The sequence below is a fragment of the Triturus cristatus genome, chromosome 7 (genome assembly GCF_964204655.1).
Source record: "Triturus cristatus chromosome 7, aTriCri1.1, whole genome shotgun sequence".
NCBI lineage: Eukaryota > Metazoa > Chordata > Amphibia > Caudata > Salamandridae > Triturus > Triturus cristatus.
Genome location: NC_140590.1, coordinates 1,618,776,653 through 1,618,790,245, shown reverse-complemented (window position 1 = coordinate 1,618,790,245; position 13,593 = coordinate 1,618,776,653). Strand labels below are relative to the sequence as shown.

Sequence of the window (13,593 nt, the reverse complement as noted above, 5' to 3'; positions counted from 1 at the left end):
TGTGTAATGTTATATTCTGTACCACTTTTCTCTTGTAACGTAACTAGCTCTATTGTAAAGCGCTCTGACACCTTTGGGTAATGTCCGCGCTTTATAAAAATGCACTAAATAAAAAAAAAGTCTGATGCTGAAAAATAAGCCCGAGTCCATAGAAATGAGTGCCGGTGCCCACCACCGGCTCAAATTAAGCATGCATTTTAAATGAGGTCAGGTTTTTCAACAAAGTCCACAGGACGAACCACATTCAATTCAGCTTTTAATAAAACGGGCTGCCCTCGTGTTCCACAGTAGCAGACGGTGTTTTGCAGTAAATTAATATATCCTGTTCTGAACTTAGGGTGGATCCTCGATGTCAGGGGGTGCCTGGGTTGGGCTTCTTGCAGTGCTCGGCCCCTCCCAGTGTTTATATACATAGCCCCCTGTGTCCGCTCGCCAGAGATCACGGCTGAGGCAACAGCTGCAGGCTGCAAGGATAAACAGCTGGGGGGAGGGAGCGCAGCACTTGGGGCCACCTCTTCAGAGCCCTCGGCCAGGAAAGAGCAACATTCACGGTGGGGAGACAGCTCCTGCAGCAGCCTCGACTTCCCGACCTCACCCTCGAAGGCGCGCTCCGGAGCCAGAGACGGCGGGGGGACATCTAGGCAACGAGTGGGCGCCCCCAAGCCCCTCAAGAAACGCGGAGCCTGGACTGGCGACAGACCCTCCCCAACGCCAGCTCTCTGGTAGCCCTGAGTCGGAGTGACCCGCTTAGAACCTCGGGCCAAGCTCGACTCATTGGGAAATCTCACGTCACATTAACTAGTTGGGAAGCCTTCGGTGACACCTACTTGAATCAGCGCTGTCAGGCTGTGGAATCCCAATCACCGCCAACTGGTGGGTCCACCTACGTTTGAAGAACCCTACACCGACCCAGTGGCCATCAAAACCTACTTTAGACGTCTACTGGCTGGGAAGTCTGCATCGACACCTACAGGTTGGGTAATTTTACTACACACCAGCTGAGTGGGGGCTGCAAGGGTGAGCCTGGATGGTGAACTTTGAGAAACTATTCATTGGGTGAGGATCTCTGTGGCAACGCTGATTGGTTGTGCCACAAGGTGGTCGAGGAACCCTACACTGACATTGGCTGTTTGAAGAAACCTCCACGGACAGTGGTTGGTTGAGGAAACCTACAGTGTCGCCGAGTGGTTGAGGAACCCTACACTGATACTGACTACTGGAGAAACCTACATTGACAGCCGTTGGTTGAGGAACCCAACGGTGTCACCTGCTGGTTGGTGAACTCTACGGCCAAGCCACCACAAGCATGGCCTTCACCATGCTACGTCCCATTGCCACCCACGTCATGTACCCTGACGTCAGCATGCTGTCGGAGGGCGATGAAGAGAACCGCAGTGAGAGCGACACCTCGGAGCAGTCGTACGGCGAGAGCGCGGCCAAGAGGTGCAAGGTGGGCCGCAAGCCTGGCCAGGTGGTGGTGGTGAAGCAGCGGCAAGCGGCCAATGCCAGGGAGCGTGACCGGACCCAGAGTGTCAACACGGCCTTCACAGCCCTGCGCACCCTCATCCCCACTGAGCCGGTGGACCGCAAGCTGTCCAAGATTGAGACTCTCCGCCTGGCCTCCAGCTACATCGCTCACCTGGCCAATGTTCTGCTTCTGGGCGAGGGGTGTCAGGATGGGCAGCCCTGCATTGGACCCTTCTACGGTGCCAAGGGGGACCAGCAGGGACGCCATCCCCGCACCATCTGCACCTTCTGCCTGAGCAACCAGCGGAAAGCGGTGAGTTTTGGGCCCAGGGAATGGGTGACAGGATTCTATGCTGGAAGTGAAAGAGGCTTCAATGTGCGGCGAATAAATGCCATCTGGAAGAAAGCCACAGGCCTGACAGGGACCCTTACAGGGCAGGGTTAGGGAGGTGGCTGCCACTTATGTACATGTGTGATGAGCAAGGGACACGTGGGCAGTGTAGAGACAGTAGGCACCCTAGACAGCATGGTTAGGCTATGGCAGACAGAGTGGAGCATGAGCCCACGGACAGACAGTGTGAGGAGCTAGGATCCCATGGACAGACAGTGTGAGTGGATAGGGCCTCATGGATAGACAGTGTGACTGTGAGGGGCTAGGGCCCCATGGACAGAAAGCGTGAGGGACTAGGGCCCCACGTGCCAACAATGTGAGGGGCTAGGGCCCCACAGACAGACAGTGTGAGGGGATAGGGCTCCACGGACAGACGGTGTGAGGGGCTAGGGCCCCACGGACAGACAGTGTGAGGGACTAGGGCCCCACGGACAGACAGTGTGAGGGACTAGGGCCCCACGGGCAGACAGCGTGAGGGACTAGGGCCCCACGGGCAGACAGTGTGAGGGGATAGGGCCCCACGGGCAGACAGTGTGAGGGGATAGGGCCCCACGGACAGACAGTGTGAGGGGCTAGGGCCCCACGGACAGACAGTGTGAGGGACTAGGGCCCCACGGGCAGACAGTGTGAGGGGATAGGGCCCCACGGACAGACAGTGTGAGGGGCTAGGGCCCCACGGACAGACAGTGTGAGGGACTAGGGCTCCACGGGCAGACAGCGTGAGGGACTAGGGCCCCACGGGCCGACAGTGTGAGGGACTAGGGCCCCACGGGCAGACAGTGTGAGGGGATAGGGCCCCACGGACAGACAGTGTGAGGGGCTAGGGCCCCACGGACAGACAGTGTGAGGGGCTAGGGCCCCACGGACAGTGTGAGGGGCTAGGGCCCCACGGACAGACAGTGTGAGGGGCTAGGGCCCCACATACAGACAGCGTGAGGAACCTTGGACCCACGGGCAAACAGTGGAGGAGCTTGGGACTCATGGGCAGAACAGAGCCTGTCTGGAACTAGGGACCCACGGACTAAGAGTTTGAGGGGCTTGGAAACCACAGCCAGACAGGGTGAGGAGCTTGGGCTCCATGGACAGGCAGTGTGAGGAGGGTGAACTCCATGGACCGGCAGTGTGAGGAGGGTGAACTCCATGGACAGGCAGTGTGAGGAGGGTGAACTCCATGGACAGGCAGTGTGAGGAGGGTGAGCTCCATGGACAGACAGTGTGAGGAGGGTGAACTCCATGGACAGGCAGTGTGAGGAGGGTGAGCTCCACGGACAGGCAGTGTGAGGAGGGTGAGCTCCATGGACAGGCAGTATGAGGAGGGCGGGCTCCACGGACAGGCAGTGTGGGGTGCTTGGGCTGCATGGACAAATAGTGCGAGGAGCTTGGGACCCCAGGGCAGACAGTGTGAGGAGCTTTAATGCCATGGGCGGACAGCTGGAGAAGTTTTCTACACATATATAGACAGTGTGAGGAACCTGGGATCATGAGCAGACAGTGTGAGGAGCTTGGGGCCCGTTAACAGACAGCTTGGGGCCCAGTAACAGACACAGACAAGAATTGGGGCTCAAGGAGTGAGCAAGAGGAGCTTTTTACACACGCAAAGATAGTTTGGGTAATTGGGGCACTTGGGTGAGGCATTTGGGCACTTGGGCAGACAGTGTGGGGTGCTTGGGCTCCATGGACAGGTAGTGTGAGGAGCTCTTGGGCAGGCAGTGTGAGGAGCTCTAGGTTAGAGTGTGTGAGGTGCCCTTGGGCAGGCAGTGTGATGATCTTGGAGCCCATATACAAGTAGGCAGTGTGAGGGGCTCTAAGCAGGCAGTGTGAGGAGCTCTTGGGCGGGCTGTGTGAGGAGCTCTTGGGCAGGCAGTGTGAGGAGCTCTTGGGCAGGCAGTATGAAGAGCTCTAGGTCAGGCAGTGTGAGGAGCTCTCTAGGGCAGGCAGTGTGAGGAGCTCTCTAGGGCAGGCAGTGTGAGGAGCTCTTGGGCAGGCAGTGTGAGTAGCTCTTGGGCACACAGTGTGAGGTGCCCTTGGGCAGGCAGTGTAAGGATATTCGGGCCCATATACAAGCAGGCAGTGTGAGTAGCTCTGGGTGGACAGTGTGAGTAGCTCTGGGCAGACAGTGTGAGGAGCTCTGGGCAGGCAGTGTGAGGAGCTCTGGGCAGGCAGTGTGAGGAGCTCTTGGGCAGACAGTGTGTGGGGCTCTAGGGCAGGCAGTGTGAGGAACTCGTGGGCAGGCAGTGTGAGGCACTGCGCTGGCTGGGAGGATCTCTCTAGGGCAGGCAGTGTGAGGAGCTCTAGGGCAGACAGTGTGAGGAGCTCTAGGGCAGGCAGTGTGAGGAGCTCTGGTCAGGCAGTGTGAGGAGCACTAGGGCAGGCAGTGTGAGGAGCTCGTGGGCAGGCAGTGTGAGGAGCTCGTGGGCAGGCAGTGTAGGGAGCTCTTGGGCAGGCTGTCTGAGGATCTTGGGGCCCATATAAAAGCAGGCAATGTGAGGAGCTCTGGGCAGGCAGTGTGAGGTGCTGTCTAGGGCAGGTAGTGTGAGGAGCTCTTGGGCAGGCTGTGTGAGGAGCTGTTGGGCAGGCAGTGTGAGGAGCTCTTGGGCAGGCAGTGTGAGGAGCTCCTGGGCAGGCAGTGTGAGGAGCTCTTGGACAGGCTGTGTGAGGAGCTCTAGGGCAGGCAGTGTGAGGAGCTCCAGGGCGGCAGGCAGTGTGAGGTTCTCTCTAGGGCAGGCAGTGTGAGCAGCTGCTGGGCAGGCAGTGTGAGGAGCTCTTGGGCAGGCAGTGTGAGGAGCTCGTGGGTAGGCAGTGTGAGGAGCTCTAGGTTAGACTGTGTGAGGTGCCCTTGGGCAGGCAGTGTGATGATCTTGGGGCCCATATACAAGCAGGCAGTGTGAGGAGCTCTAGGGCAGGCAGTGTGAGAATCTCTCTAGGGCAGGCAGTGTGAGGAGCTCTTGAGCAGGCAGTGTGAGGAGCTCGTGGGCAGGCAGTTTGAGGAGCTCGTGGGCAGGCAGTGTAGGGAGCTCTTGGGCAGGCTGTCTGAGGATCTTGGGGCCCATATAAAAGCAGGCTGTGTGAGGAGCACTTGGGCAGGCAGTGTGAGTAGCTCTTGGGCAGACCGTATGAGGAGCTCTAGGGCAGGCAGTGTGAGGAGCTCTGGGCAGACAGTGTGAGGTGCCCTTGGGCAGGCAGTGTGAGGCTCTTGGGGCCCATATACAAGCAGGCAATGTGAGGAGCTCTGGGTAGGCAGTGTGAGGACCTCTCTAGGGCAGGCAGTGTGAGGAGCTCTTGGGCAGGCAGTGTGAGGAGCTCTTGGGCAGGCTGTGTGAGGAGCTCTTGGGCAGGCTGTGTGAGGAGCACTAGGGCAGGCAGTGTGAGGAGCTCTAGGTCAGGAAGTGTCAGAAGCTCGTGGGCAGGCAGTGTGAGGAGCTCTCTTGGGCAGACAGTGTGGGGAGCTCTTGGGCAGGCAGTGTGAGGAGCTCTAGGGTAGACAGTGTGGTGAGCTCTAGGGTAGACAGTGTGAGGTGCCCTTGGGCAGACAGTGTGAGGAGCTCTAGGGTAGACAGTGTGAGGTGCCCTTGGGCAGGAAGTGTGAGGAGCTCTAGGGCAGGCAGTGTGAGGAGCTCTCTTGGGCAGACAGTGTGGGGAGCTCTTGGACAGGCAGTGTGAGTAGCTCTTTGGAAGACCGTGTGAGGAGCTCTAGGGTAGGCAGTGTGAGGAGATCTGGGCAGACAGTATGAGGTGCCCTTGGGCAGGCAGTGTGAGGATCTTGGGGCCCATATAAAAGCAGGCAATGTGAGGAGCTCTGGGCAGGCAGTGTGAGGACCCCTCTAGGGCAGGCAGTGTGAGGAGCTCTTGGGCAGGCAGTGTGAGGAGCTCTAGGGCAGGCAGTGTGAGGAGCTCTAGGTCAGGCAGTGTGAGAAGCTCTCTTAGGCAGACAGTGCGAGGAGCTCTCCTGGGCAGACAGTGTTAGGATCTCTAAGGCAGGCAGTGTGCGGAGCTCTTGGGCAGACAGTGTGAGGAGCGTGGGTCCCATATAGAGGTAGACAGTGTGAGGAGCTCTTTGGCAGGCAGTGTGGGGAGCTTGGGGCTTACACTTGCACCCAGGCAGGCGGTGAGAGCAGCAGCAGGTATATGATATGAATACACAGTGCGAGGAGCCGGGCAGGTGCTTGTCTAGCACGGGGCGCAGGCACCACGTGGACCGACAGTGTGAGGACAGAGGTCAGAGTGAGGAGCGCGCGCAGTGTGATACACCGGGGCACCCGGAGAGGCATGGCGGTGAGACCTGGCACGAGTATAGGCGAGAAGGGCGTGACTTCCGTGGGCAGAGACGGGGCGGAGCTCTGGGCATATGGACCTCGGGGAGCAGGGGCAGTCAGTGTGAGAAGCTTTTAGACCCCAAGGACAGACAATGTGAGGCCCCTGAATTACACTTTAGTTCACAGATGCGAAAGTGAAGGCCAGGGGACACAGCAGGAAGCTGGGCACGTGAACATCATGTGGACAGCATATGGCACATGAACGGTGCGTAGAGGTTAGAACCCATGGGCAGAGAGTGTGAGGTACGGGGGAGATGGGCAGAGACTGAGGGGAGCTCTTGGTCCATGGGCTTGGTTTGAGGAGCTTGGGGCACAGGGGATGGAGGGCAGAGAATGTGAGGAGCTCTGGGCACATGCACACACATTGCAAAGAGTTTGGGGAGCAGGGGCAGTTAATGTGAGGGGTTTGAGGGACGTGTGAGGAGTTATGGAAGCATAGGTTGGCCCTGTGATGAGCACGGAGCCTGTGGACAGACATCACAAGGACCTTGGGGAAGGTGGGACAGACAGTGTGGGGGACTTTTCAGCCCCATGGATAGGCAATGTGCCGAACTTGGATACACAGGTACACATGGTATACCAAGGGACATAACAGGAGGTCGGGCACCTGGACAGTATGGTCACAGTGTGACACGTGAACAGTGTGTGAATCTGGGGTGAATAGGCAGAAAGTGTCCGTTGCATGGGCAGAAGGAGAGAGGAACGGGGGCAGGAGGTGTGAGGAACAGGGCCAGATATTCGGAGAACTTTGAGGCCCGTGGAAAGATGGTATAAGGGGTTTGAGACAATTGAAGAAGCAGTCTGAAGAAAGGAAGACCCAAGAAAGTCAGTGTGAGGAGTTTGAGGAGCAGGAGCCCCGGTGTCAGGCATTTGGGGCCCATGGCATACAGTGTGACGAGCTTGGGGCACATAGGCAGTCAGTATGGGAAGCCCAGGCCATATAAAAAGGCCCTACGAAGAGCAAGTCCATGTGGACATTCAGTGCGAGGAGTTTGGGCAATTGTCCAGGTGAGGCGATTAGCGCCCCTGGTCAGTTAGTGTAAGGACTTTGGGCCCATAGATTATGAAGAGCACGGGTCTATGGGTAAGCGCTTTTTGTTGTGTTATTGGGCCTATGAGCAATCAGCATGAGGCGCTTAGGTCCTTAGGTCACATGACCTGTTTCATCATAGGTCGGATAGACGCATACGCGTCAGTGCCTTGATGTCCATGGCTTAGGCGCTTTATTAATCGATTGGACTTTCAATGGGTAGCGTAAGAAGCTTGGGGCTTTAGAAGGAGGTGTGAAAAGCTTAGAACCCAGGACAGAAGGGGAGAAGCCTAAGGCCCTTGGGGGGACAGTGTGAGCAGCTTGTATGGCCATAGCAGTCTTCAGGCGTGAGTGCACCAGCCCATTTCTTGTCAAGGGCATTAGGAGAAGACCGACCAGAGGGCAAGTTGTGGCCCTTACCAAAACACACAAAACACTAACCCCTTCCAGGTCGCCCCCTCCCCTTCCTGCCCACTACCAACCAACACTGCGTTCCCTTTACTTAAATCACCACTGACAACTTGCTTTTTGGTGCCTTAAAAGGTCGCAGTTTATTCACTTCACATGTTTTCACACATTTTACACAATTGATAACATTTCTGGACATAACAACTGTTCCTTATTCAACGTTCGTGCTATCCACTTCTATTCTTTACATTTCTCTTGCAGTATGTCCCCAGCCTCCTCAATTTTACCAAGAGTGGAGTTGTCTGGGCCTCTGATTCACGGGTCTAGGCTTCAACTTGCTACCGATTTGGAGGGTGTCCGTCTAGACCTGCCCGGGCTGCAAGTGCCGTCCCGCTCGCCCTATACCCTTTCATGGGCCCTCCCTGCTCCCAGGGGCCCCTGCCGTGTGGCATCCCAAGGACCTTCATTGAGCATCTACTCCTGAGGCTGAGTCCCTGCATCTTTCTCCCTCGGTACCCCTGCCGTGGGGCATCCCAAGGACCTTCATTGAGCATCTACTCTATCTCTCCTGAGGCTGAGCTCCGGCTACCCCAGTGCCCCTGCTGTGAGGCATCCCAAGGGTTCTGCGGGAGCATCCCATCTACTCTTTCTATGGCGGCACGCCACCCTTGGCTACCCCAGTACCCCTGCCGTGAGGCATCCCAAGGGGCCTGCGGGAGCATCCCACCTACTCTTTCTATGGCGGCACGCTGCCCTTTGGCTCCCCCGGTGCCCCTGCTGAGAGGCATCCCAAGGGTCCTGCGGGAGCATCCCATCTACTCTTTCTATGGCGGCACGCCACCCTTGGCTACCCCGGTGCCCCTGCTGTGAGGCATCCCAAGGACACTGTGAGAGCCTTCCATCTACCTTTTTGTAAGGTTTTTCCTTTTACTAACTTCCTTCTGTTTGATCCACTCCCCCTCTATCCTTGCGGCTGCGACGCCCGCTTCTTTGGTGTGGGTGGGTGGAATTCTATGATTTCCTATGCGGGGGGTGATTGTGCCTGATTGTGAGCCACTGGCCCTTATTATCCCCCCCTTCGCCCTAACAGGCGTGTCCCCTGATTGGGGGGGACCGACCGCGCCTGCCCTTGGGGGACCAATCCTGGTCACCCCCTCTCTAGCCTCAATTTACATTTAGGGGGAGGGGGGGCATCCCGCCCCCGAACGGCTTTACACCCGTGCTCCCATTGGGTCCGGCTCTGCCGCCCGAGTCCGGCTTTCAACTAGTTTGCTGAGAAAGTTTAAGGAGAGCAGCTCTGCCAAGCTCACAAGGACCGGGTCAGGTCGGGTCTTCTCTTGGGTGGGTGGGTGGGGGGAGGTGAAGTGAAGGTGCTGCTGCGCGATGAGAGGGGTCCGCCTCTCCTTGTGCTAGCAGATGGGGAGTGTGGGCGGAGGAGGCAGATTCAAGGCGTACATTGGGGATTGAGGCGACGGCCTGAACTGGTGTCCCCAAAGACGGGGGGTGCTTTTGAGGGGTGTGACTTGTGGGCACTGGGTCACTCAGGAGAGAGCTTGGGTACTCTGACGTCAGACTCCACCAAACTCTGGTATTCGTAAGCTTATAGGTTCATCACGGTGTGGACCCCGGACCTGCAGCTGCACATACCTGTTCGTTTTCACGCATTGGATGTCGCCTGGCCAGCCTTCAGTGACAGCACGGGGTGGGGGTTGGGGTGCCTTCGCTCTGTCAGGACAGCGCGAAGATAGACCTGGGATTGGGTCAAGAGATATCTTACTTGGGTCATTTATAGGATAGTCGGGAGCGACCTGGCTGGCGGGAGGTTCCGGACCGGAGCCCTGGCCTCAGGTCAGCCACTGTTCAGTCAGTCTCTCTGGAGATAGTGAGGCCCCAAAGCTTGGGTCAGTCACTCAGGAGGCCGTACTGTAAGTGGGCCTGCAGGCCATGGCTTCGATCAGTCACTCAAGACACAGTGGTGTGAGTTGGCCCCGGCTCCAGCTTCCCTATTTTCAGCTGGTCACGGCCCCCAGCACACTCCTCGCAGCAATAGGAGGCCTGTCGGCTTGTATTGTTTCCGGCCCATAGACCGGGCTCCCCTGGACCCTCCAAAACAGGAAAGGGAAGCCCGGAAGCCTGCTCCCGTCGATGCTTTGCTTAGGGTTCTCCAGAGAGCTGCCACCACAGCCCTAGGAAGGGAAACGTTCCTGTTTTGCTGGCAAAATCTGCATCGTGCGCCAACTGCGTACCCGAAAAATCATCCGCACCCACCAAAGTTTAGAGTGCGTTAATCTCAGCCCTGCTACTAAACCGCATCACCGCAAAATGAATCGTCTTTCCGGCGGTCCACCCTAGTCCGGTCTTTCAGCGACACGAATGAACGTGTCATGTTAGGCTTCCATGACGTTGTGGCTTTCATGCCCTTGGCAGTTCAGTCTGAGTTTAAGGCATTTATTCATTGCGTCAGTTCCGGATAGCAGCCGTTACACCTGACTGGCACTCCAGCGCTGCAATGGGTCTCAGGAGTCATGAAGGATGTGGCAAGTGGGGAAATCGGGGTGGGTTCTGTTTACTTTCTGTAGCTTCTACCCATACCTCCACTCAGGGGCGTAACGTCCGGGGACGTGTTAGGGGTGTTTCTTCCCTTAATAAATGTATTTCTGATAAAAAGTTGGGTAGGGGTACTTCAGTCTAGTAATGTATTTTAACTTGATATGACAGTGTGATTGTTGGGAAATCTGAAGCCCCCCCCCCCCCAATCTTACTGAGCAATTTACGCACCTGCCTCCCCTAGTCCCTCCTCCACAAATAGGACGCTGCAGAGAGGATGTGGTCGGGATAAGGAGTCAACCTCGTGATGGTATTGCTAATCAGTGGGTGCATGATCTCACTTGCACTATGTGCACTGACACATCATGGGTGCCAGAGCATTATGGGAAAGTAAGGAAAGATGCCATTGACAGTGGAGCACCTGGCCACAAAGTTTGGACTGTAGAGATCCCCGCTCCCATAGCCGCCCCCCCCCCCTCATCTTTCCATCCATTTTTTCTTCTCATCTCTCTCTCTCTCTCTCTCTCTCTCTCTCTCTCTCTCTCTCTCTCTCTCTCTCTCTCTCTGTCTTCTACCTCTCAGATCACTTTCTCTCTACCTTCCCCTCCCTTCCTTTCTCTTTCTCTTGAAGGCTTCCTGTGCCTGCTGCAATTAACCTGGCATATGAGACATGAGGAGTGGCCCAAAAGGCCTATCCGGCTCTGGCCGAAGCATCACTATTAGCTTGTCAGCAGAGCATTTCATATGAACCCTATGATAAAGGAGACAGGGATGCTGACACAGATTAACTCAACTGATGGCATGAAGTAGCTGGTAACAGCCAACAGTACTGGGGTCTGAAGTGGTAGACAAGCAGCTACGTAAATCAGAGGTGAGGCATGTGAGGCTAGACTGAAGTCAGCCCTACCTCCCACTCATTTGGGTCATGCAGAACATGTGAACCTTCTCGCCTCCTGTTGAAAGAGTTGATCTTCTAAAATGTGGATGAGGTGATGTCTAGCAAATAGTCTTTTAATCAAATGGGGGAGAAAGAAGCTAGGATCCATTCAGCTTCCATGCGCTAATAAAGTAATCAAAGGGGAATGGATCACTTGTCCTGTTTTTACCAACCAGGGTCTGGGGGTTTCCTCCATCTAAAAAACCCTCATTCACGTAGTGCTCGTAATAGCGGTATATCTTGGTTGTCCGCTTTTATCTTTTACGAGAGCAGCCTCATCATTGGGTCTTATCTGTGCTTTCCTCCATCTGGAGGGAGACCAACTGGTTACTTGCAGTAGTGATCAGGAATAGTGAGGGTGAAAGTGAAGTGAACTTTAAAATTGCCTCCTTTCCCCTGTTTTGTATTTCTTCTGTCAGGGGTGGGGCAAGGTTAAAAGAATGCGTGGTGCCTGAATAGAAGGGCGACTGTTCTATGGCACCAGTGTTAAAGAGTGAGTGCCATAGAACAAGTCATCCATTCCCCTTTGATTACTTTGTCTAGCAAATAGTGCCATGGGTACTTGTGGAAATGCAGTGGCTAACTCTTCCTTATTTCCTTCTAGGCTGCTCGGAAGGAGCACGGCGGCGGTGGTCTCAAGGTCAGAGGGCTTAACTCAATGCGTGTTTCTGAAAGATGATCAGTGGAACACCGGCATGCCGGCTGGATCTCTGGACATGAGGAGATGCATCAACAGAAAGTCAACATGAGAAGAACCATCGCTGCCAGTCTCTTGTTGCACGGCCGGGGTGCACAAACTCACCCAGCGCTCCGTACGATCACTGTAAGTGAGACTGCGGTGAAGTTACTCGCCGTGAGCTCTGCAAGGTCAGACTTAGTGAGACATTAAGATGCAAGAGTGCCTGTGGCTCCTGTAAATCACATCCTGCAGGACTGGAGTGCAAGAGCTCTCTTCAAGCTTTATAAGTATACTCAGCAGGACTGGGGCGCCAGAGCTTGCCATGAGCTGCATTATGTTATCATCGGCACGACTGGTACAACAAAGATAGCTTAAGAGCTCTGTAGCATCACTCTTTATGAAGGCTGTGAGTAGGAGCTCTGTAAGATTACCAACCAATCAACTAGCTAGCTAACTTTAAACAACAACATGGACTTCCAATCTCCTTAGAGTTCTGTAGGATCTCCTTAAATAAGATCTGTACACGCAAGCTTGCTTTGGGCTTTGTAAGATCGCCTTCAGCTAGTCAGAGACAATCACATTTACCTATAGCTCCAGAGTCTCCATGGCAGCATGTTTTAGCAGAACCGGGGAAAGGAGGCATCTTGAGCTCTGAAATGTCACTTGGAACAAACCTTGAACAAACATGAATGTCTTGCTCAGAGAATTCACTTTCAGTGAGAATGGGACAAAAAAGCAGGCCCAGAGGCTGCAACAGAGAAGCTTGCATGGAGCTTTTTGTGAGATGACTTTCAGCAAGGTGCGCATGCTTGAATTGAGCACCATAAAATGTTTTTCATAAATTCTGTGACACATAAGCATGCCTGGAGCTCCATAGGATCAGTTTCAAAGATGGGGTGACACGCAAGCTTGCCTGGAGCTCCCAAGGGATCACTATCATGGAATACCCAACGTAACCTGGAGTACTCTTAGGTCACGACTGAAATCTAGAATGAAAAGGTTTGTCTGGAGCACTTCTAGATCAAGCATTTGGATCCAGCAGACCACATTCAGGTAGATTAGGAGTGAACAAAGTATGTCTGGCATGTGCTCCCCTACCCAAAGCCTTCTGCTCTCCTCTCAAGAAGTATACACAGCTGCAGACAGACATGTGACAACTTGACAACACTGGGAAGGAAAGCCTAGCCAGTAGAAATGTACGTCAATGAACTGTATATATGTTTCTAGTGTAATAGATGATATTAATGATAAACCAGAGTATTGTAAGAGGTGTTTATTTTGTTATTTGTTTATTGTTTGAAAATAAAATTATTTTTTCTCATCCCTTGGTATATTTATTTTCTTTCTATTTTTACGTTTTAGAAGGTGTTGTGCAGCTCTGAAATCTACAAGCAACATGGTCTACTTTTATTTCCAGTTTTTGTTTTCAAATGTAAAAATCTATGACACTTTCAATATTTGTTTTCCAAATTTTCATTGGTCTCAATTATCAACTGAGGTCCTGAGGGTCCCCAGGGCACTGATGGCCCCGAAGTTGTGGAATAGAGTGAATAAAGATTCGGTGGCTAATGAACAAAAGTATTTAGGATTAAGGGGCATAGTAATGCAGGACTACTATGTACATGCCTTTGTGAACCAGCAGTAATGCATACAACTCTCTATTAGTAAAAGTGCAAGGCAGCACACTTCCTCCTATGTATACTAATTGCATATGAATATATCCTCAGCATTCCCTTTTTATTCTCATTTTGGGTGTTATAAGTCAATCTTACAAAAGCATGTAAGAGTACCACTTTGCGTACTCAAAATGTCTCTGAGTTT

The 13,593-nt window shown here is 54.2% G+C and overlaps 1 protein-coding gene across 1 annotated transcript; it reads left to right on the top strand.

The window, feature by feature from the left end:
• Positions 1–440: 440 nt before the first annotated feature.
• TCF15 (transcription factor 15) lies at positions 441–13,093 on the top strand. Its single transcript, XM_085619560.1, has 2 exons — positions 441–1,780; positions 11,698–13,093. The coding sequence occupies exons 1-2, from the start codon at positions 1,307–1,309 to the stop codon at positions 11,770–11,772; spliced, it is 549 nt and encodes a 182-aa protein (XP_085475686.1). The 5' UTR covers positions 441–1,306; the 3' UTR covers positions 11,773–13,093.
• The last annotated feature ends 500 nt before the right edge of the window (positions 13,094–13,593 follow it).

Coding starts and splice junctions, on each gene's coding strand:
- TCF15 (XM_085619560.1), top strand. CDS start 1,307: ATGGCCTTCACCATGCTACGTCCCATTGCCACCCACGTCATGTACCCT. Junction 1,781..11,697: donor TGAGCAACCAGCGGAAAGCG/GTGAGTTTTGGG, acceptor ATTTCCTTCTAG/GCTGCTCGGAAGGAGCACGG.